At 34.1% G+C, this 23,404-nt stretch overlaps 2 protein-coding genes and 1 long non-coding RNA gene across 8 annotated transcripts; 2 read left to right on the forward strand and 1 right to left on the reverse strand.

The window, feature by feature from the left end:
- Nucleotides 1-3,829: 3,829 nt before the first annotated feature.
- On the forward strand, nucleotides 3,830-4,981 carry LOC124449110 (ubiquinone/menaquinone biosynthesis C-methyltransferase UbiE-like). Its single transcript, XM_047000057.1, has one exon. It carries the CDS (start codon nucleotides 3,830-3,832, stop codon nucleotides 4,646-4,648), a length of 819 nt encoding a protein of 272 aa, XP_046856013.1. The 3' UTR covers nucleotides 4,649-4,981.
- Nucleotides 4,982-11,193: 6,212 nt separating this feature from the next.
- Nucleotides 11,194-22,933, reverse strand: LOC124447941. 6 transcript variants are annotated; one of them, XR_006948890.1, is made up of 9 exons: nucleotides 22,924-22,933; nucleotides 15,888-16,116; nucleotides 15,170-15,254; nucleotides 14,575-14,706; nucleotides 14,425-14,489; nucleotides 13,781-14,220; nucleotides 12,577-12,690; nucleotides 11,921-12,374; nucleotides 11,194-11,480 (listed from the first exon to the last, which is right to left on the reverse strand). It is a non-coding gene; the product is annotated as an uncharacterized LOC124447941 (long non-coding RNA). The 6 variants fall into 6 exon arrangements; XR_006948889.1 differs by having other exon boundaries at nucleotides 14,142-14,489; XR_006948891.1 differs by having other exon boundaries at nucleotides 12,212-12,374; nucleotides 13,781-14,489.
- Nucleotides 18,812-20,034, forward strand: LOC124447937 (carboxy-S-adenosyl-L-methionine synthase-like). Its single transcript, XM_046998933.1, has one exon. It carries the CDS (start codon nucleotides 18,881-18,883, stop codon nucleotides 19,697-19,699), a length of 819 nt encoding a protein of 272 aa, XP_046854889.1. The 5' UTR covers nucleotides 18,812-18,880; the 3' UTR covers nucleotides 19,700-20,034.
- Nucleotides 22,934-23,404: the final 471 nt, after the last annotated feature.

Raw genomic sequence — 23,404 nt, forward strand, 5'->3', positions numbered from 1 at the left:
TTAAAAAAACGTTTTTTCACACTTTTTTTACATCATGTACATGCAATATATATAATGAAATAAATAAAGAAAAATAAGTTATATATTTATATATTCAGTATACATTTTGTATGGTTGTATCGGAGCTTGTTCGTGTCCATTTTCATTTCCACTCGTAGGAAATCGTAGACGATTAAAAACATCAACAAATATGACAGCTAAAGCTTCATGAAACATATTCGCCAAAGTCTGAGAGATGATTACAAATAGAAGAAAGTTTTAAGAATTGTATTTTTGTAGACAGCAGATTTTGTTGTAAATTGTAATGTTATGTTGTGTAGTGTGTGACTGTGTCATATTATAGATTATAAGATATAACGGATATTATGTTGATGTAAAATAGTATAGTCATGTTAAGAGAACACTTCCTCACCGCAATGCGTCATTGCGGTAGGATGTAGGTAGAAACGGGATGGTAAAGTTGTGCGTCATATGTGGACGCCCAAAGATGGAAATGGCCTTCGACATTTCTTGCCAAGAATATGGAAAATCCATCTCGAACATCTTCGATACGCAACATGACGGTATATTTTTTGTATGACTGCAAGTTCGTCATCACCTAACGGACTGTTTTCTTCAATATACTGCCAAGTATCTATTTCAAGGACATTTGCCGATATGTTTGATTGAAGAAAGCAAGTTCAGTCACGCAAGACAAGCCTGCATCCTGTGCCGATTTAAGTTTGCCATCATATTCGTCATATTCAACCGCTTTTCATGAAAGCAAAAGCATTCAATCGTTTTTGCCATAAACTCACAATGGCCGCATTTACAGCAACTGAGTGAAGTTTTACGCCAACTATACATAGCTTCAAACTCCTCGTCTATCTGATCATCTACTTCGCTCGACGAAGAACTTTCTGAGTCAGAATTCTCACTCTCTACAAATTCATCTGGCATTGACTCAAACATATATGACTGAACCATAGCATCTTTGTTAATATTTTCCATTTTGAGTGCTATAACAGCAGTGTAAAGTCCCAAACTTTGCGTAATAAATGAGAATGCTTGTCAATTTGCAATATAAACAATATTCATCAGCGACAAAGTCTCCCTGTTGTGACGTCACATATGAAATATAATTATTTTGGCTGCTCATTTCAAGATGGCGGAACAGCCCTTGAAATAAGCAAACTTTCATTCTAAATTGCGCTTTAAATATATATTTTCAAACCGGAAAAATAATGTTTTACGGAATACTAAACTGCAATGAATGATATCGCGACATGAAAAAATATATGTCCCATGTCCTTTAATATTTTATTTAGCGTGCGTAGACAACTACTATGTTGTAATATGGTAATATACAATCTAAGCTTGCAACTCACAAAGGTTAATGATAAAACATCTATATTTTAAAGAGTCTTATTTCGATATTTTGTAATGCATGCATGAGGCTCTTCATAAACCCTCGATATTTTAAAAATCTTAAGCATGATGATACCGGATGAAACTACAAAATCTTTAAAAATCTTTCAAATCAAAATGTGGAGAGCAGTTTGTGAAAATCTTGAAATTGGGCAAAGTATAATCCGGATTTTGTTACTCTTTAATTATTCTTTTCTGAATGCGAGTCACACATGCAATTTAAAATATGTTGACGTTGAATGAAGTCGTCTGTAGCTGGGCTGCTTAACATGCATCTTTTGCCGATAAAATTGTGACTTCAAGTATTTCATACTAGCATTAAAATACTCTACTAAATATCATCAGTAAAAATTGCATTTTTTAGACGACTTCATTCAACGTCAACATGTTTTAAATTGCATGTGTAACTCGAATTCAGAAAAGAATAATTGAAGAATAACAAAATCTGGATTATACTTTGCCCAATTCCAAGATTTTCACAAACTGCTCTCCACATTTTGATTGCAAAGATTTTTAAAGATTTTTAAGTGTTATCCGTTATCATCATGCTTAAGATTCTTTAAAATATCGAGGGTTTATGAAGAGCCTCATATATGCAAGCATTTCTAATCATCATGCATTAACAAAGGATGCGTCAAAATTCATCGGCTATTACAAAATATTGCTTGACTTACGCAATTCAAACTTAAAGCACAGCGTTTTTCTGGCATGGCATTGCAGAGCCGACTATGTGGTAAATAAAATGCTGTGTTTCATAACTTTGAAACGAAGATAGCAAATTGTTGTTTTGAAAATAGTGTTAGACAATGACTGTTTATAAATTTGAAGCGAAGAGCATTACCATACACTTGCAAATTTCCTTGCTCCCTTCAACAGTAGCTATGTTATTTGATGCTTACTTATAAAATTACACAAATTGTTCAGAAACTAATAAAATGAAACCGACGTCATATCATGGAATTAAATGACGTAGAAAAGTGGACGTTGAAGCCATCACACCGTATAATAATTTCAGATGATTATTCTTGACCACCTGTTTAGTAGCTTTGGTAGTTCAGCAGCAAATGTTTTGAATTACAGCTGCATAGTCATTTGAATAAGTAGCTGTGCACTCACTTGGTAAAGCCAGCCCGAACTTTTATTCTTAAAGTGCAAACCTTTCAACAAAATTGTTGTTTGTTTCCTTAGAAAAGTAATTCCATTCTTCGTAATTCTAGTGAATGAACTTTAAAACATTTACGCCGTATGATTAAAAACAGTACTGCTTGCACTTTTACACAATAAGCCAATAATAATTTAGTTATGGGTTGGCAGAGTGTCAATTGATAACGGTGTTGACTTCGTCAGTGTTTTTTTTTGACTGAATTCGGTCGGACTTTCAACAATAAATAGATGTCAAAACAATGTTGTTCAATCAACGTAGAAACAGCGCTGGAATCATGGTGCGGAAAGAATTTACAAGATGCGAAGTAAATACAAGGCAACAGATAAAATTAACGCTTTTGTACGATTCAATACACTTACATGTTTTCGTTATATTAGTTTTGTTTGTATATTTAATCTTTGACTCTATCTATATAATTATTTAAATCTAGCTACCACTTTTCTAAACAATTTAATAATCTTAAATGTTAAATAAGAAGATCGATTACTTTACAAATTTATAATAAAACAGCAAATACACATCTAACAATGAACGTTAACTGACCTTTTAATCCTAAATCATCACATTTGCGTATAGAGAAGTGATGCGCTTCAAATTGTAAAAAATATTACAATGAATAAGCTCCAGCAAATATCTATCTGACCTATAATTATAGGATAGATATGCCGTCGCATGCTCAATTCTCTTCGTATAGCTTCAAGTTGTGTCGAAGATAAAATGCTATAGAACAATTTCAAATTTTAGATTAGCTACTGACAAACCATTTCTTTTGTATAATAATACTGCTATATTTTATTTCAATACTAGGACTATATTCATTGTCTTGTATGGCAGAATTAGAACAAGGTCAAACAAACACTTCAAAAACATCGAATAACGTCAAATTTCAAACTTTGATTTAAATTCAATCTAACGCACACCAAGTTTGAGCATCGTTATTAAGCCTTAAACGTCATGACAAAAATGCGTACAAATTTAAAAAATTGAAATCTGTCGACCAAATGACGTCCGTGTTATATCATTTGAAGTATTGGTAGATATTGCGACCATAATTCAAATTAGTATTGACGTCGAAACAACGTTGTGTTTCAACTGGAAAAAAATAATTTGAGAATAATTACATTTTGACTGACGTCATTTGTACACGTAAGCGTTGCCATAAAAATGGAGTCAAGCAATAATTACTTGTATTGAAAGTACTGACAGTACCAAAGAGTTTGTCTTGAGCATCTCAGTTAGTTGTAAATTTTGTTCAAAATGACGGCACAACTACAGGCGGTGTTTAATCAAAGGAGTTATAAGACTGCTGTGGCATATTCCAACAATAATGATTTACAAGTAAGTTATGGTAAGAAATTCATAGAAATAGCTGGCATTAAAAGTGGAAACAAAATCTTGGATATGGGTTGCGGAACGGGAGAGCTTACTTCATTTCTTTCAGAAATTGTTGGCAGAAATGGTCAAGTGGTCGGCGTAGATCCAGATGTCGGGCGTATTCAATATGCAAAGCAAAAGCATTTGAGCTTGCACGAAAACCTGGTATTTGAGAATGGCGATAGTTCTACTGATTTTCATCAACGAAACAAATCCTACTACGATGTTCATTTTAGCAATTTTGTTTTCCAATGGCTTTCTCCAGAAAGGAAGGAGGAGTATGCGAGAGTTGCCTTCGAGAGCTTAAAACATGGAGGAATAATTGCATTACAGAGTCATGAGGTAAATTCACAATTGCTTACAAAGGCAAACGAAATGATTTTTTGCAATCCTCATCTCATACTTAAAAAGGAACATAAAGAAAATGAAAAGGCAGTTCCATTCTTTATCAAAAAGTTTGAGGTAGAAGGTCTTCTCAAGAAATGTGGTTTTGAAATTCTTTCAAGTGACTATCACACAGTCAACTACCAGCACAAGTCGATTTTGGATTTTCTCAATTACCATGTTGCCTCAGACTATCATGATGGCAAAATGATTTCAACGATTGGACTCAAACGTTTCAGCGAAATATTTGTAAATAACGACGGAAGTCTGGACTATATCGATCCCACAGCTTACCAGATTTTAGCACAAAAGATTTGATGTATTAACAAACAAGTGCTTATTCAGGTCTGTTATATGGCTCAATATATTTTGGTATATATAAGTACTGAACGCACTAGTGCAGTATGAAATGTTTTTAATGGATATTTAACCATATTATTGGAACAATAGGTTACCTTTTTATGTGAAAATAGATTGCAAATTCTCATCTTTGTTAGTTAACTAACCACAACACTCATGTAAATTAGCTTAATGCTGACTGAGATTGTAGAGTGTATACTTATTTTTAACCATGTGTTTCCATTAACGATCTTATTATGTGAATGTACAAACTTGTTTAAAGTCCGTAATAAACAAATCTTGATGATGAAATTGTGTATGAAGCGTATGTCTTTTCCTAATTTTGCCTGCTTATGAATGGCTTATTTAAATTACTTCCGTCTTTTGCTCGACATTATTCTCCCCCCACAAAATATTAAAGCAAAGTAATTTGTTTGAATATCTTTTTCTAAAATAACATTTAATCTAGGCGAGGAAATAATCATTCTATCATATGAATGAAAGTGCGAAAACAGATTCCCTAATTTTAGGTGTTTTTCATTGTTTAGAGTTTAAAAATCCTAATTTTACGACAAAATACTTGTATAGAAACTGTATTTCTGTTAAAGTTGCTTATTTCAAATTTTTGTACCCTTGCATGAATTAAGGTGCCACATGTCATTTGTACGTCATTTCCAGGAAACGAACCTGTTATGTTTGCCTGATAAAACACCTTTCACTGACCCTTTCCCAACTAGCCCAGATTCGATTTATATGTCCCAAATAATTATAAGAAATGTTTAATATATATTTAAACGTTAGATGTGAGTGAATATTTTATTGACCGAAAATATTGTAAACAGCTTATTGCAACGTGCTTTTCATCTCCAAATCTCCAACCTGAAAAATCTTTGAAATTTCTGAGAGAAATATAGCCCTGTAACTTTAAAGGCTTCATCACTGAATATTTGATGCTTCATTCTAGCATGCATTACTTATTTTTAGCATTCAAACAACACTCTACTAAAAGCCATATCTGATAAAGATATGACATGATTTAACCAATAAGTTATTTAGCACTCATTGGATTTTATAGTTAGAAGTTATACATCTACAGTGCGTCATCATCAATCTTACTATCAATATTCACATGAACAAAAACTTTATGGCCATCCTGTTTTACATGTTTGTGAATTGACATTTCATCAAACATCTAAACACACACAACCTTGTTGCCATCTTTCTTTGGTACTTGAACTTTAATTTCAAAGTATTCAAGACATCATTAGTGAATCCATTGTCTCCATACATAAAATTATACCATGATCACATAACTCTTCCATAGGGAAGGTAATAAATCATTTATCTTTCTCTTTAACCTAAAATTTTTTCGAAAGACTCTGCCTGGTAAATAACATTTTCCAATTGTCTTTAAGGTCATGCATGAATAAATGTTGGTAGTGAACAATGTTCCAGATACACTTTGCAAACTGACCTTCTATTCCTGTTGTCAGCAAATACATCAGAACATACTCTGCACACACTGTAAATTTTGGGGGGTAAAAATTACCCTTAAAGTTAGGAGTTAAATGAGTGGCACAGAATGCTCCGGTTTTGAAGGGTAACATTTTATGGGGGTAATATTTATTTAAGGGTAAAATTTACGGTGGTTATATTTAGTTAGGGGTAAAGTCTATTCAGGGGTGAAATTTATCAAGGGGTAAAATTTATAGGGGTAAATTTTAAAGGGGTAATTTTGATGGACATGCAATTCCCCCATAAATTTAGGGTAAAAAGTAATTACACAGAATGCTGTACTTTTAGGGCACAAATACGGGAGGTAGTGCTTCAATGGGGTTAAAACGAACTCTGAATCTATAATAAGAATAAATTAAAATAGATTAAAAAACAATCTCTTTATTTCAACAGAAAATGGAATGGGCGTAGCTATCTCGAGAATGGAGTGAAGGGTGGCAAATATTAAAAATGCGTGTTATTATCAAAAAAAAGATTTGATTCAAGAAAAAGTAACGAGATTCAACATGCAAACATAAATACTCTACTATTGATAGAGTATTGGCAAACATAAGTACTCTACCATTGGCAGAACATTGATAATTGGGAGGAGGGTAAATTAATATATTCATATGTTATAATTCCTGAAACGAATTGATTTCAATGTAAAGTAGAACGGGCACGAATGAATAATAGCGCCCCCCAATTTTCATTACTCAGCCACCCTTGAGTACTCCCCTCAGCAATTGAGCTAGATACGCCAACAAAAAACATGCGTACACCGTAACAGAAAAAATTGTCTAAATGGAGTGAAGGGTGGCAAATATTAAAAATGCGTGTTATTATCAAAAAAAAGATTTGATTCAAGAAAAAGTAACGAGATTCAACATGCAAACATAAATACTCTACTATTGATAGAGTATTGGCAAACATAAGTACTCTACCATTGGCAGAACATTGATAATTGGGAGGGGGGAGGGGGTAAATTAATATATTCATATGTTATAATTCCTGAAACGAATTGATTTCAATGTAAAGTAGAACGGGCACGAATGAATAATAGCGCCCCCCAATTTTCATTACTCAGCCACCCTTGAGTACTCCCCTCAGCAATTGAGCTAGATACGCCAACAAAAAACATGCGTACACCGTAACAGAAAAAATTGTCTAAATGTCCAGAGTAATGCCTTAAATGTCCACTTAATGCTTACTTTAAACTGGCAAGAGCTTTAATAAATTTTTGCAAGCTAATTCTATTGGTAGCAGTGTACTGCAACTCAACAAAAACGGAATCAATAAAAAGAAATACATACTTATGATCTTGTGGATAAGCTATAGAAAATACATAGTATGTTGCATAGAGCGTAAAAAGGACTGTGTCTAAAAAAATGAAGTTACGTCAAAGAGTTGTCGTCCTTCGACGCACAATTGTGCCTGTCAGGTTTCAGTATGTTTTTACCAATAACCAAAACTCGTGGATACGTGGTGCGGGTTATATCGACACAAGCGTTGCATGCAATTCACTAAGAAGTCTTTATCATTGCTTACCGACAGCATTTCCATCAGGCTGTTTTCAGACGTTTTCTTGGTTAGCAAATAGACTAACAGCATCACTGAACATGTTGTTTCAAAGTCTGTTTAAAAGTTAATACAACTTAGCATTTATAAAATATTATATTTTCATTAAATATTGTGACAATATATTTGCCGCGCGGAAAGCATATAGTGATGACAGTGTCATCACTACACCTTGTATTTTATAACACTCTGTAATATATAACACTCTGTACTACGATATTGGTTCTACAATTACAAAGATTCATTATTGTAAAGAAAATATAACCAATTTTTCATAAGTTTGAAACGTCTTAAATGTAAGGGCGAGTGTTTAAAATTTATGGTGAGTGTCCTAAAGTTAGGGTGAGTGCCTTAAAGTAAGAGTGAGTTTTTAAAAGTTAGGGTGAGTGTCTTAAAGTAAGAGTGAGTTTTTAAAAGTTAGGGTGAGTGTCTTAAAGTAAGAGTGAGTTTTTAAAAGTTAGGGTGAGTTTTTAAAAGTTAGGGTGAGTGACTTAAAAGTTAGGGTGAGTGACTTAAAAGTTAGGGTGAGTGACTTAAAAGTTAGGGTGAGTGACTTAAAAGTTAGGTTGAGTGTCCTAAAAGTTAGGGTGAGTGTCATAAAAATGACGGCGAGTGTCGTAAAAATTAGAGTGAGTGTGTTAAATGTTAGGGTGAGTGTCTTATAATACAACAAGCTATATATCAGTGTTTATTATTGTTTAAATGTAGTAATCAATTGCATGAAGGCAATTGAAATATTAACATCGGTTATCAAACCGCTTCTGCAGTTCTTTCTTGTAACAATCTGGTAAAATGTATCGTCCACCAAATCTACACTTCGTTGCCAAAACGTGCCATAAATTCTTTTCTCTCACTGTAGGACATGCTTGTGGCATGATAATCAAAAGCGCTAAAAAAGTTGAGAAAATCGTCTAGTGTTTCGTATCGTTGTTTTCCAATATCATAATCACTTGAAATTATTACAAAGCCCATTTCCTCAATAAGAGATGTTGTTTCAGCTTTAGACATGAAAAAATCGAATCAGTTTCTTATCATTGATATAAGTCAAAGCGTTCTGTTTCTTTGAGATTAAATATTCCGCAAATAGAGCCATTTCCGGATAGCCTTCGTGACTCTCGAGAGCTATTTGGCCATTTGGTTTTAGACATTCGAAAGCCGTTTGCGAAAACTCTTTCTTTTCATCCAATGTAAGCCATTGAAAGGAAAAATTGCTGAAATGGGCATCGTAGAAGGATTTGTTTGGCTGTACAAATTTACTTGAACTGTCGCCAATTTCAAATGAAACATTTTCATTCACGTTACAATTGTGTTGAATGGCGTAGTGAATTCTTTCTATGTCTGGATCAACACCGACCACTTGACCTTTTTTTCTACAATCTCCCTAATTAACGAGGTCAGCTCTCCCGTTCCGCAACCCATATCCAAAATTTTTATCACCTTGTTTAATGCCAACTTTTGTTGCGAGCTTTTTGCCATAATGTAGTTGAAAATTGTTTATTTTAGAGTACCTTGCAGCAGCCCATAAATTTGTTTGTCGAGCACTGTTTCTAGTGATGTTGTCATTATTTGGAAAATAATCTACAACTCACTGAGATAGTCCACATAAGACACTTACAGCACTTTTGTTGAAACGTCACGTGTACTCATTACGTCATAATAGATGTAAACACTAGCTCCAGTAATTTTTCTTCAATAGATATACGTTGTTGTCTTGACGTCAATGTAAAGTGGACTTCAGGTTATAACGTCGATTAACCTCAAAACAACTTTATTTTCATGTCATTTTCTCGACAGTATATTAATTTGTTGAATTTTGCGAAGTTTGAATGTTTGTTAAAGACAGTGATAATGCTTAAAACTGTTATCTAAGAGATGAAAATCAGTGGAATAAATTGTAACATATTTTCATACAACAAATCAATTGGTCTTGCGCAAGAATTTGTCTTACGCTTTTAGCAAAGATTATGAGCACCTCTGTTTCTATAATTACCCGTCGTAAGGTTATATCGATTTTATCGACATATGAAAATATAGACGTTTTTCGACGTTTGTCATATATTGGTGAAATGAATTGCTTGATTCATGATTAAGAATTCTCTTGATGATAAATCGATGGGACTAAAATAACAACTATGAGAACAACACATTATACATCGCTAGAAATGTATTTTTGTTACGTCAGTTAACATACATCAAATTTGACTGCTGCAATGTATTTATTACCTACATTTAAACATTGTACTACATTACGCAACTACGCAGTGTATCAAATGTATTAGCTAATTTAGAAATACACTGTAGAGTGATAGAAGATTAGGGAATTCATTTCTTTGTTGGCTTGCCAGGTGAAGGCTATTTCAGATATGAGAGAGCACCTTGTGCCCAGGCCCTTTAGCTTTAACTTGTCTACTTAAAGCTATTAGTAATTAATTTTCAGCATATTTACATATTACATCGCGCTTACTCTTTCGCAACATGGAAGATTATACTTTATCTGATTTACATATTCCAAAAATTGACAATATTGTCAACGAAGAAAATCCTTTTTTCGGTTACGTAAGTTCTTTGGAAAAAGCGCTTGAGCTCGTGAGGGATTTTGAAAACGCGACCACGACAAAATTCACAGTCTTCACGAAAACAAAGAGCTTTGGAGCCACCGGTAAAATGCGTTTTGAGCGCGAATATTTGAAATACTCTACCGTGATGATGCAATCATCACATATTATTAAGTATTTATTTTAGTAGAATGTCGAATACATTTGTTGAACCAAGTATAAATCAATAAAATCAGTAGGTTTAAAAATGTAATGTTTATCTGCAGCTAAGTATTTACGGAAGTTGTTAGGATTCATCTTGTGCATTTCCTGCTGTATAATATCAATATAATAATCGTACATGGTCATGGCCTGTTTTAATTTATTAAAAGTGCACCTTGTTAACGAAATAAAAAATCTCCTCATCTTCACGTAACATATTATATTGCTTCGCTGTATGTTAACATAATCTATGAAAACTACTGTTACAATGGTTTTTGTGCGTTAGACCAAAATGACCTAAAACCACACCGTATTTGGTGGGAATCTAAATCCGGTACTGAAAAGCCCATCCCTTTTGATGGAGTACCGTTCTATTTGGTTGGAACGAATGTCTTGGAATGCCAACACGGTGTAGACAGAAACGTTTATCAGAAAAAAAAAAACGTGAATCAAATCTCCAGGTAATTATCCTAGATGACACCACTACTCTTCATAAATTCTTTAGGTAATGAAAGTAAATTGGACTTAAAAATTAAAGTTTTACTCATATTACAGGGCGACCGTGGAGATCATACTATAAAACAGAGACGTTTCTGGAAGCAAGATAGTAAAAAACTTGATTGCACAGCCATCATACAAATGAAAGAAGTAATAAAGTTTCCAGAATACAAGGTATATTACTAATAAAAAAGAAAATTGCTTATACTGTGGCTTTATTTTTGTTCATAGTAAATCGACAAGTATACACATGTTAAATTGGTTTTTTTCTAAAAGATTAGAGTGCAATATTTTTAGGTGCCACATGACGCTAAAAAGAAGAAACGTGACACGACCTCTGCTGATTTGCGAGCCCATTTAATAAACCCCAGCTCCTCAGTAAAAACTGAACGCAGAATCTATATTTCATTTCCGCGGCCAGAAGATCACACCACGCACAGACTTGGAATGGTATATGCTCTTGTTTGACATGCTCGTCTTGCAATCTGTAGACAAGAACATCACAATCATTTGTGGCATCTGCATGATAAAATTCATGACACTAACTAGTTTTGCCTTTTGCTATTTCAGCACAGCGGAATGACACAACGACTAGATGAAAAGGTTATTAGAAAGATAGAAGAACTTGTCAGTGAAGGAGTGCGAACTGTTCATGAGATGAAACGTCATTTGAAAATATACATAAAGGATGAGCTTTTCGAGGAAAAGAACAACCTCTGCGTGACAATCGACGATACTTTCCCAGAGCTAAAACAATAAAAAATCACATGTACAACGCGGCAATGAGAGCCAGGCTTTCATTTATGGACCAAGACAACGTCACTCGACTGGTTGAAAATGGAAATGCGAAAAGGCTTCGAGCAACGATAGATTTTATTTCCGTCCATACGTTGAAGGAAGCGGTGAATTCAAAATACAGACTTACAAAATGAAGAAGACAGCGATGACGACATAAGTTTAAATGAAGAGGTTATGACGACTGCAAAGGAGCAAAAAGGGCGACTTTTGTTTATACACCAAACGGCTTGGCAATCAAGGTTACTTTGTCGTTATGGTCAGGAACTAGCTTTCCTAGATGCCACATACAAAACCACAAAGTATTCCTTGCCATTATTTTTTGTTGCTGTGAAGACTAATGTTGATTATGCTATCGTTTCATCCTTTGTAATACAAGATGAAACAACAGCTAGTATAACAGAAGCTCTCAGTATTTTACATCAATGGAATCCACGATGGAACCCACAGCATATGATGACCGATCTTTGTGAAGAAGAAATAAAATCAATTGAGTTTGTTTTCCAGGTATGAGGCACGAGCTGCAAGAGGTTTTGACCAAAACATCTGGCATTCTTTATTGCACTAAATCAACCATGTAACACCTAAATAATAAAAGCAATGAACAGCAATTCACAAGTTATATTTCTTCCATCGCTAATCAAATATAATAATAATATTAGAAAACTTTGGACATGGGAAGGAAGAAAGGGTTGATCAATTTCTACATGCAGATTATTTTTATTTTACGATATATATGTAATCGTGTTGACAAAGTTAAACATCCTTTTAAAAAGTTCTATATACCATGGCTACGTAGCTCTGCAATTCATCATGGAGTGTAACATGTGGGTATATTTTCAGACTGCAAAGTGCTGCTTTGCGATTTTCATCGAGAGCAAGCATGGGAACGTTGGACATCTAAAAAAGATAATGGAATCGCAGACAACCGTGAATTTATATTGGCTTTGATGAGACAATTGGCACGGGCAAGAACTGAGGATGCATACGAAAATGCCCTGCAAAAAGTTAAAGACACTAGCGAGTGGAAGACCAATAACAGCTTTAAAAGGTGGCTGGAAAACACGTGGATAAGACACAAAAGGTAAAAAAGAATACAGACTTAGCAATTGCACGGCCGCAAAATGTACTGCACAAATAACTACCACAAGCGTTTACACGAAAAGTGGAAAAGTACGTTTCATTGTACTTTCCTTCTTCGTCAGGTCAATACAAGTAAAACCTACAACCATTTTTATACTTTATTGATATTTAACTTTTACAGAGATGGGTATGGGCATTCAGAAAAGAGCGTCTGCTTGTTTATGTTAGCACAAACAATGGGTTGGAAAGACAAAATGGGGCTTTCAAACACCAGTATTTACTGACTTTACGAAAGTATTCTCTCAGCGCAATGTTAACAATTCTTGTAAATGAATTTCTTCCTGACAAATACGAAAGGTAAGTCTGGCATTCAATTAATAGATGATCTAAAGCGACACAGTTTTTCTTTCTGAATGAGAGGCAGATCCTGGCTAGCTTACGTATATTATTTATATTAATGCCGAGAGTAAACCGTAAAGTGAAGTTGCATGAATCTCATGCATACTGGTTTTAAAACCAAAATTTTTGTATTAAATTTTGTGTGCTTGCACCAAAAAGTTGTGTATTATATTTTTTATTTCAGCTACATCAACGAAATAACAAACATTATAACAAACAGATTCCAGAATATCTGCATAATCGTCCTAACTACCTTATCGACCATTGCATGAAACGTCTTGTTTATGCTGAAGATGTACGTTCAATCGCTTTGGTGGATGACTCTATGGGTGCATTTTTAGTAACCAGTGAAATGGGAAAGCACAACTATCATGTATATTTTAGGGCACCTCATGACACAGAAATACCTTGCTGCGAGTGTCTTGACTGGCAACGAAACTATTTACCATGCAAGCACTTATTAGCGATTATTCAAAATAAAAAATTTACAAGTTGGGGATGGAAAAACCAACAGCATATAAAGATTCTCCATTTCTGACCTTAGATGTCGATATATTGTTCAAACCAATTGATCATATTTTGAAAAGAGTTGACGATGCTCAGCAAGTTTGTGGTGCAGAAAGTTTTCATGACCAAGAAAAAGAAACAGAAGAAGCTGACATAAAACAAACTATGACAGCTGTTCTACCTAAACCAGTGTTCCCAAAACGGACAGCTATTACTAGGTGTTGTGATCTGTTATCTAGAATAAAGAGTTTGGTCCACGAGTGTACTAATTCAACTTCACTAGCCAGCCTGGAAAAGAGTCTTCAGTCTGCACTTCAGGAATTTGAGAATAACAGCAATACTGATTCAGGACTAGCACTTACAGCTCCTGACGCCGGGAAAACGTCAATGAAACGTAAAAAAAAAGAACATCAAATATCAGCAAGTCAACAACCAGCAATCCTAAAAAGAAAGCCAGATTATCTAATCTACCATCTGCAAAATTAAAGAAGATACACCCATACAATAGAAGAGTTGGCCAACATGCTGCAATGATGAGAAAATTCTATAATAAAGACTTATCTCTAGAGAAAATGGAAACACAATCATCCAGCAAAGATACACAAACAATTCCTTTCATGCCAACTCCTCACACAGGTTTCACACCTCTCATTACAGAATCTTCATCAATCACCGCAAAACTATTAAGGAATGGACCACATTCTGTATCTCTGCTAGAAATTAAATCATTAGAGCCATTTTTGCACAAAGAAACACAGATTTTACTTAGTAGCATGAGTGAAAAACCTTTCATACCTGGCTGGTTGTATGATGAAGTAATCAATTCATTTTTCTGGTGTCTACAGGAAGATCATGAACATGTTCTTTATGCAGCATCCACATCAATGCTTTCCTTGCAAAATGGTGGTCAGGGAGGAAGACTTTGGTCTGAAAAGAGCAATGAAAAAAATCTCATTATAGCACCTTGGAACCCAACTCACTGTCACTGGACATAGATCTGCAACAGAGAAATATTTTTTATGTTGATCCATTGAATGCAGCTGATGATATTAAAAACAAGGCACAGATGCAGATTATAGCAAAATTCATCCCTTTAATTATTGAAAACAAATTTGGTCTGTCAGAATTTCAGATCTCCTCACCACCGCATACTCTTCAACAAGATACTTCAAGTTGTGGTGTTTTTGTTTGCTGGTATGCATCACAGTTTGTGCAAGGAAAGTCAATGAGTGATGGCTGTGATCCATATAAGATGAGGGTTAGAATTTACAACAAAATAAGAGGAACTTGTCTAAAACAACACTCACAGCAGCCAGAACTTTCCAAATGCCTACTATGTGGAGCACCTGTTGAAGAAAACTTAAAATGTATACGGTGCTGTCAATCCTACCACATATTATGTATTGACTCTGAAAATCATCCTACAACAAGGAATCCTCACTTTTATTGCCCACCATAAACTGAAAGGACTCTTCCTAAAATAAATGACAGGTGATTGGAAATGGAGAAAAACATGCAAATAGAGAGTAAAAATTATATGCCCCAAGCGGCCCTCATGTCAATTTTGATGTTTTGACACAAAATTACTAATAGGGTAATGATTGTCTAGGTAAAGTTAACACACAACAACCATTCCCATAAAACAGTCTAAAGGATGGGCATGTGTAAATACATCCACCAAAACCAATCATCACCCATTGCCTATGTAATTAGTAATACTAGTTTGTGTATCATATACATATGTATAGCATACTCCAAGTAATATGGCGATTGCTTCAACACCTAAACCAATGTATAGCCTATATAATAACAAACTTAGCTTGTGCTTTACACGTTTCCAGTGCAGTATTTGTTGTCTTATATTTTAACTGTGTTGCATTTGCCCTGTAATTACTTCTTGTGTAATGATTTGGGCGAAAATATCATCATCAAGAATGTTTGAATTTGAATACTAACATAACACAATTGAAAATTGAGTATTTACTACCATTTATCGTTGATAGAAATGTGCTAAAAACCGTCGCTGCAATAATTCGCACAGTGCAAGTACAGCACTACAAATTACAAAATATCGGTAAATAAATTAAAAGTATACAATACTTGCTCACCTAGTCACCTTAGTCATCTTTATCTTTGAAATGATGTTTGAATAAAACCCGCTATTATTTAAGATATTTCACTATCCCACTATCTTCTGTAAAGCCATATAAAGTATAAAACGCCATGGCAAGTTGCAAGCACGTAAGAAATAGGAATGTTATCATGATAAGGAGAATATCATTTACTCACGTGCGTGTCAGGAAAAGAAGGACCTGGGCACAAGGTGCTCTACCATATCTGAAATAGCCTTCACCGGCTTGCCATAGTAGTACAAAAGTCATATAAATCATGGTATGCAGTTGTCTATTCTTATTCCCCAATATTAAAGTTCTTAAATTTTTTCTCTTTTTGCTTGAGAGAAAAAACGGTGGTGTTAAAAAACGGGAAGGCATTCGACATGATTTACTTCAGCTAAGTAACAAATGTTATGACCATATATTAGTGTATGTTTAAAGTTTAATAAATGGCATACAGTTGCTTTTAAACATCTGTTTTTGTTTGCTATGTGTTTGTCTTGTTGGATATCTTTTAATATTTATATTTCAACGCTCTTTGAGCATCAATTCGAAGAGGCTGTTTTTAAACGTTTACTTTTAGGGGAAGTTTAAAATATATGCAATCGAAATCAATTCCATCTTAACAACATATAGCAATCGATGATTCAATGATATTTGATTAAGATGATTATCATGCACAAGTGTTTAATTGGTTTGCTTATGGTCAAAATATTGGAGCTAAATTACAATATATAAACAAAACATAGCATCATGAATCCTTACTTGACAGATTTACATCACATGAGACAATTATTCTAATGTCGACTTTTCTGCGTCATATAGCGTCATTCATCCTACATCGTTTCCAATTGCGTTTTCAAAAACATTTTCTGGTGAACGCGTTTATTTACATTTCAAACATAAATAGTTCTTTGGAAAACATAAGTTTTTTTTGTTATGAGTTTTGTGAGCCCAAATAAGTCCGTCTGAAGCAATGAGCTTTGATTGACCTTATAACATTGACAAATTTAATTGAAAAAAGACTTTATTTCTTATGCTCTAAAGTTGATGCCATATGTCTTTATTCAAGAAATGGTTTTGAAATCATCAAAAGTTATAATAGCATGTACACACTGGACGATTTTCTTGACTGTCTCAATGTTTCTTGTTATCATGCCACCATTATGATTATAATAACTGATGAACAAGTCTCGATTACATTACCCGAGCGCCTGCGTTGCTAGTAAATTTATTATTTTAATTAGCTGGCGAAGACAACTAGTATGTTGTAATATGGTCAAAAATTACATAAACTTATAATCTAAGCTGGGAAATTCACAAAAGTTCATGACAAAAATTGCAATACATACATTTGTTATTGATGATATTCAGCACTCAGCAGGGCAATTTATTATAATATTGAAAAAATAACGTCACAATTGTATTGACAAAACATAAATGTTAATTAGCCCAGCTGTACTGCAGTAATATATTTTGACGTAGTCTGGATCCGTCACTGCTCGGTGTCGGCCTGTGATGTTTAGAAAATGTTAAAATTTGTCCAAAAATTAATAAAATGAACTTTACGTCAGATAATGGTTGGACATCAAATGACGTAGAAAACTCAATGTTGAAACAATCACACCATGTTACTCTTTCATAGGTGATTATTCTTGACGCTCTGTTTTACATCTTTTGTAGTTTACCCGCAAATGTTGGTATAAGTTCGTTCTTTAGAAAATGTATCTCATACGTTGCCATTTTAGTCAATGAATTGTAAAACCTTTGCGCCGTATGATTAAAGGCAGTGCTGGGATCTTTACTGCTCGCACTTATGCACAATAGGCAAATAGAATTTAAGTTATGAGTAAGCACAGTTTCAATTGATTACGGTGATGAATTCGTCCGTATTTTTTTGACTTAATTCGACCGGTATTGAATTTAACAATAAAAAGATGTCAAAACCATCTTGTTAAATTAACGTTGAAACAGCGGTGGTGTTATGGCGCTGAAAGAATTTACGAGAGGTCAAGTAAATACAGGGCAGCCATTAAAACGCAATTCTACGATTCGCTGCACTGTTTATATTATGTGTCTGTTTATATTATGTTTTCTTATTTAATGACGTGACACTATCTGTCATTCTTTGAAACTGTCACTTTTCTATTGACAAAGAATAAAACAAATTTAATAATTTTAAATGATAAATAAAATGATCGATCACTTCACAAATTCACAGTAAAATGGTAAAGAGACATCTAGCAATGAACTTTGACTGACCTTTTTATTCATAAATCATGACATTTGCATAAAGGCAAGTGTACATTTTACAACTTCACATTGTAGAAAATATTACAATGAATAAGTTGCAGCAAACAATTTATACAAGACATACCATCGGATGGATATGCCGTCGCATGCAAAATTCTCTCCGACTATCTTCAAGTTGTGTCGAAGATAAAATGCTACAACAATTTCAAATTTTAGATGAGCTACTAACAAACCATTTCTTTTGTGCTAGTAACGTTTTATAATAATACTGCTACATTTTATTTCAATACTAGGACTATATTCATTGTCTTGTATGGGAGACTTATAACAAGGTCAAATAAAAATGACAAAAACATCAAATAACGTCAAATTTCAAACTTTGATTTAAATTCAATCTAATGCCTACAAAGCTTAAGCATCGTTGTTAAGCCGTAAACGTCATGACAAAAATGCGTACAAATTTAAAAAATTGAAAACTCTCGAGCAAATGACGTCTGTATTATATCATTTGAATAATGGTGAACATTGCAACCATAATTCAAATTAGTGTTGACGACGAAACAACGTTGTGTTTTAACTAGAAAAATATATTTTGAGATTATTTACATTTTGACTGACGTCATTTGTACACGTAAGCGTTGCCATAAAAATGGAGCCACGCCAGAATTACTTGCATTGAAAGTACAACAGTGTTTATCTTGACCATCTCAGTGAGTTGTAAATTTTATTTAAAAATGACAACACAACTGCAAGCGGTGTTTAATCAACGAAGTTATAAGACTGCAGTGGCATATTCCAACAATAATGATGTACAAGTAAGTTATGGAAAGAAATTCATAGAAATAGCTGGTGTTCAAAGTGGAGACAAAATCTTAGATATGGGATGCGGAACGGGAGAGCTCACTTCATTTCTTGCAGAAATTGTTGGTAGAGATGGTAAAGTGGTCGGCGTAGATCCAGACATCGGGCGTATTCAATATGCAAAGCAAAAGCATTTGAGCTTGCACGAAAACCTGGTATTTGAGAATGGCGATAGTTCTACTGAGTTTCATCAACGAAACAAATCCTACTACGATGTTCATTTTAGCAATTTTGTTTTCCAATGGCTTTCTCCAGAAAGGAAGGAGGAGTATGCGAGAGTTGCCTTCGAGAGCTTAAAATATGGAGGAATAATTGCATTACAGAGTCATGAGGTAGATCCACAATTAATTACAAAGGCAAACGAAATGATTTTTTGCACTCCTAATCTCGTACTTAAAAAGGAACATGAAGAAAATGAAAAGGCAATTCCATTCTTTATCAAAAAGTTTGAGGTAGAAGGTCTTCTCAAGAAATGTGGTTTTGAAATTCTTTTAAGTGACTATCACATAGTCAACTACCAGCACAAGTCGATCTTGGATTTTCTCAACTACCATGTTGCCTCAGACTATCATGATGGCAAAATAATTTCAACGATTGGGCTCAAAGACTTCAGCGAAATATTTGTAAATAACGACGGAAGTGTCGACTATATCGATCCCACAGCTTACCAGATTTTAGCACAAAAGATTTGATGTATTAACAGACAAGTGATTATTCAGGTCTGTTTTATGGCTCAATATATTTCAGTATATATAAGTACTGAACGCACTGATGTAGTATTAAATGTTTTTAATGGACATTTAACCATATTATTTGAACGATAGGTTACCTTTTTATGTGAAAATAGATTGCAAATTCTCATCTTTTTTAGTTAACTAACCACAACACTCATGTAAATTAGCTTAATGCTGACTGAGATTGTAGCGTGTATACTTACCTTTAACCATGGGTCACCCCTTAACGATCTTAATATGTTAAATTACAAACTTGTTTAAAGTCCCTAATTAAACAAATCTTGATGATGAAATTGTGTATAAAGCGTATGCCTTTTCCTAATTTTGCCTGCTTATGGATGGCTTAATTAAAATGCTTCCGTCTTTTGCTCGACATTATCTCTCCCACAAAGTATTAAAGCAAAGTGATTTGTTTTACTATCTTTTTCTAAATTAATAATTAATCTAGGCGAGGAAGTAAGGATCCTATCATATGAATGAAAGTGCGAAAAATGATTCCCTAATTTTAGGTGTTTTTCAATGTTTTAGGCTGAAACACATTAGGCAGTCGCTTCAGTCGCGCGTCCAAAGCCAATTGATGCGCACGCGTCAGTCGCTTGAACGCTAGAAACACAGATGCAGCGACCATTGCGACATTTACCGTGACGTCTATTGAACAATGGAAGATTTCTGTTTGTTACAGACACAGACTTCACTTAGACTTTTCATTTGAGCTTTTATTATAGCTACTACTATATGAATATTTACTCAGTACAAACTACTATGTGGAGAAAAGAGAGCAAGCCAGTTAAAACACGTCAATATTATCATAGCCCATCACGCGTATATCGTGGATAATCTTATTCTGTGCATTTAGGTTGTGCATTAGGGTTCCAGTTTGTAGCTCCTATTGTCCCTATTTGATAAGTCATATAAAAACTGAAAGATTCCAGTGTGAATTCACTATATATTGCCTTCGTTTTCCAAGGTATAATCTATATAAATTTCGTATGATGCTTATGACAGGGAATATGATATGCATTTAGGAAGTTAAAATGTATCTATTGGCCAATCAGTGTAAAGCGACTGAAGCAAACCAATGTCAAAAGTTCAATATGTTGAACTTTCAAAGCGACTAGCTGACGCGACTACGCTACTACCTCAGTAATCACGCAAAGCGGTACTTTTAGACGCGCGGCATAGAGCGACTGCCTAGTGTGTTTCAGCCTTTAGAGTGTAAAAATCCTAATTTTAAGACAAAACACTTGTAGAGAAACTGTATTTCAGTTAAAGTTGCTTGTTTTAAATTTTTGTACCCTTGCATGAATGAAGGTATCACATGTCATTTGTACGTCATTTTCAGGAAACGAACCTGTTATGTTTGCCTGATAAAACACCTTTCGCTGACCCTTTCCCAACTAGCCCAGATTCGATTTATGTGTCCGAAATAAATACGAGAAATGGTTAATATATATTTACACGTTAGTGGTGATTTTTGGGTGAATATTTTATTGACCGAAAGTATTGTGAATAGCTTATTACAATGTTCTTTTTGCCTCCTAATCTCCATCATTACATATCTTTGAAGTTTCTGAGAGAAATGACATAATTGTGTGAAATTCCACTTGTCTCACTACAAAAAATTAAAGAAATCTTCACTCTTCTACCTTACATACTTATTTTTAGCATACACTTCTTCGTTGAAAAGCAGTGTTACATATCGTAACTGCAATTTGTAGGCGATTTCCTTTTTTATTTTTAATATTGCGTTGATTCTTGAATACTACGTTGGAGGTGCAGTTAATCATGCATAGAAAGATAACCGATTCAGGAAACGTCTGGTATGTTATCTTGGCATATTAAAATGTTGACACCTGTCCAACCGACATGGCCGACATGAGTGTACGTAGCAACAAAGTCCTCTTGTTGGGAGGCACCCCACTTATTTGCCATATTGCTGTGTGTTCATCGAAAATAAAATAAATAGAAAAGATAGACTTGTTTGAAATTTAGTTGTAAGAAGAAGTAATGATACACAGAGTACATAATAAGAATAGTCTTTCCAATGTGCAGGAGCATTACGCAATCTTCTTAGAATAGCGGTTGCTTTAGCACAGGTACGTCTATTAGATTAATTTATAATCAAATAAGGCATGTCAATAATATTCAAAAGTGTTTCCTGGTTGGGTTGGTTGGTGTGGCAGTTCATACTCATGTATAAGGGTAATCAGAAAAATGTGATCTTTGATTCTCAAAAATGTCAATGAGTTTATCAACTAATTTTATGTTTTAATCTGAGACAATAACAAATAAAAAAATACATCAGTTAACTTTTCAGTAACTCTACAGCATGGAAAGACATGTAAGCAAATATATTAATATGATACTTTGTGTTAAAAGATGTTAAGTACCTTAAAGATACAGTTAACTACCCTAAACCCTGTAATATTTCGTCTTTATGCTGCACGATCTTCAAAAAGCAAGATAAATATCAACTTTGGAAACATAACGCCGCATTAAAATATGTTTTTACACGAGCCCGCATGCGTCTAAATTAAGTTATGCTTGAGCTTCATTCAACGCAAGGAATTTCAAATGTCAATTAATTCCTTTCTTGTTTTTCTCTCCACATAACTTGATTCAATTTATGATGTTTAGCATTTTATAAATTGCCCGAACAACACATGGTGTTAAGCCCGAATGTCTAAGCTTTGGGTGAGGGTGGCTGTGCCCTTCTGCCGACCAAACTTGTACGCCTATAATCTCCGGTAAGAAAATTCTCATTTCTGAGGGAGTCATCTTAATCAACAAACAGGCTAAACCAAATTTTTGTCATCATTAGAAATTATTTGAAATAAAACTGAAATATTACTGTTTAAATTGTCTTGTTTTATAGCTTAAATTTGACTTTACAAGATGTCCTTTTCGGATTGTGCTTCTTTATATTTATAATGAAGTTGTCGTTTGGTTAAATACTATTAGGTTAGGAGTCGTAACACCTATGCCATAACAGTATATATATAAAATACACATTACATGTAGATGTTTAAATTAAATACGTATAGAATGAAAATGCACAAGTTATAAATAAGAAACGTAGAAAAAGCATATTATTTTGCGCAATGTTTTGTATAAATCGCCAACAAGCAATTTCTTTTCCGTTTGTCTTTATAAGGCCGGCATTCGGTGCATAGAAGTGGGACGTTTGAAATGGGCCTAAATGGGCCATCATCATCGTCCTAAAGAAACAAGAGACTGCTAAACATACAATATAAGGTGTGAAATTTGGTGAAATGGAAAATACACATTTATGAAAATACACTAATAAATAATGCTTTCAGCTAGTTGCTAAATTTGATTGATTGGATTCAAACATAAGTCCTTGAACTGGGAAGAAGAATATTTAAATAGGTTCAGAAATTGACTTTCTTAGCGCACATCTAGAAACCAATATTTTAATAAGGTCAAAGAGAATTATGCAGTTAATCAACTTGGAGGCCCAAGCAATAAGAGTGCACAATAAGCAGAGATCTATAGGCCGTGGACCAGAAGGTAAAACGTTCTCAAAAACGTTCTCGCACACCTCTGAGTAATAATTTCTTTCATAGTGTTACAGAGAATATGCCAACGTAAGTAATCAATGATTCAATGGGGGCCCGAGCGATAAGAGAGCACAATATCTTA

Source organism: Xenia sp. Carnegie-2017, unplaced genomic scaffold (assembly GCF_021976095.1).
Source record: "Xenia sp. Carnegie-2017 unplaced genomic scaffold, XeniaSp_v1 HiC_scaffold_23, whole genome shotgun sequence".
NCBI lineage: Eukaryota > Metazoa > Cnidaria > Anthozoa > Malacalcyonacea > Xeniidae > Xenia > Xenia sp. Carnegie-2017.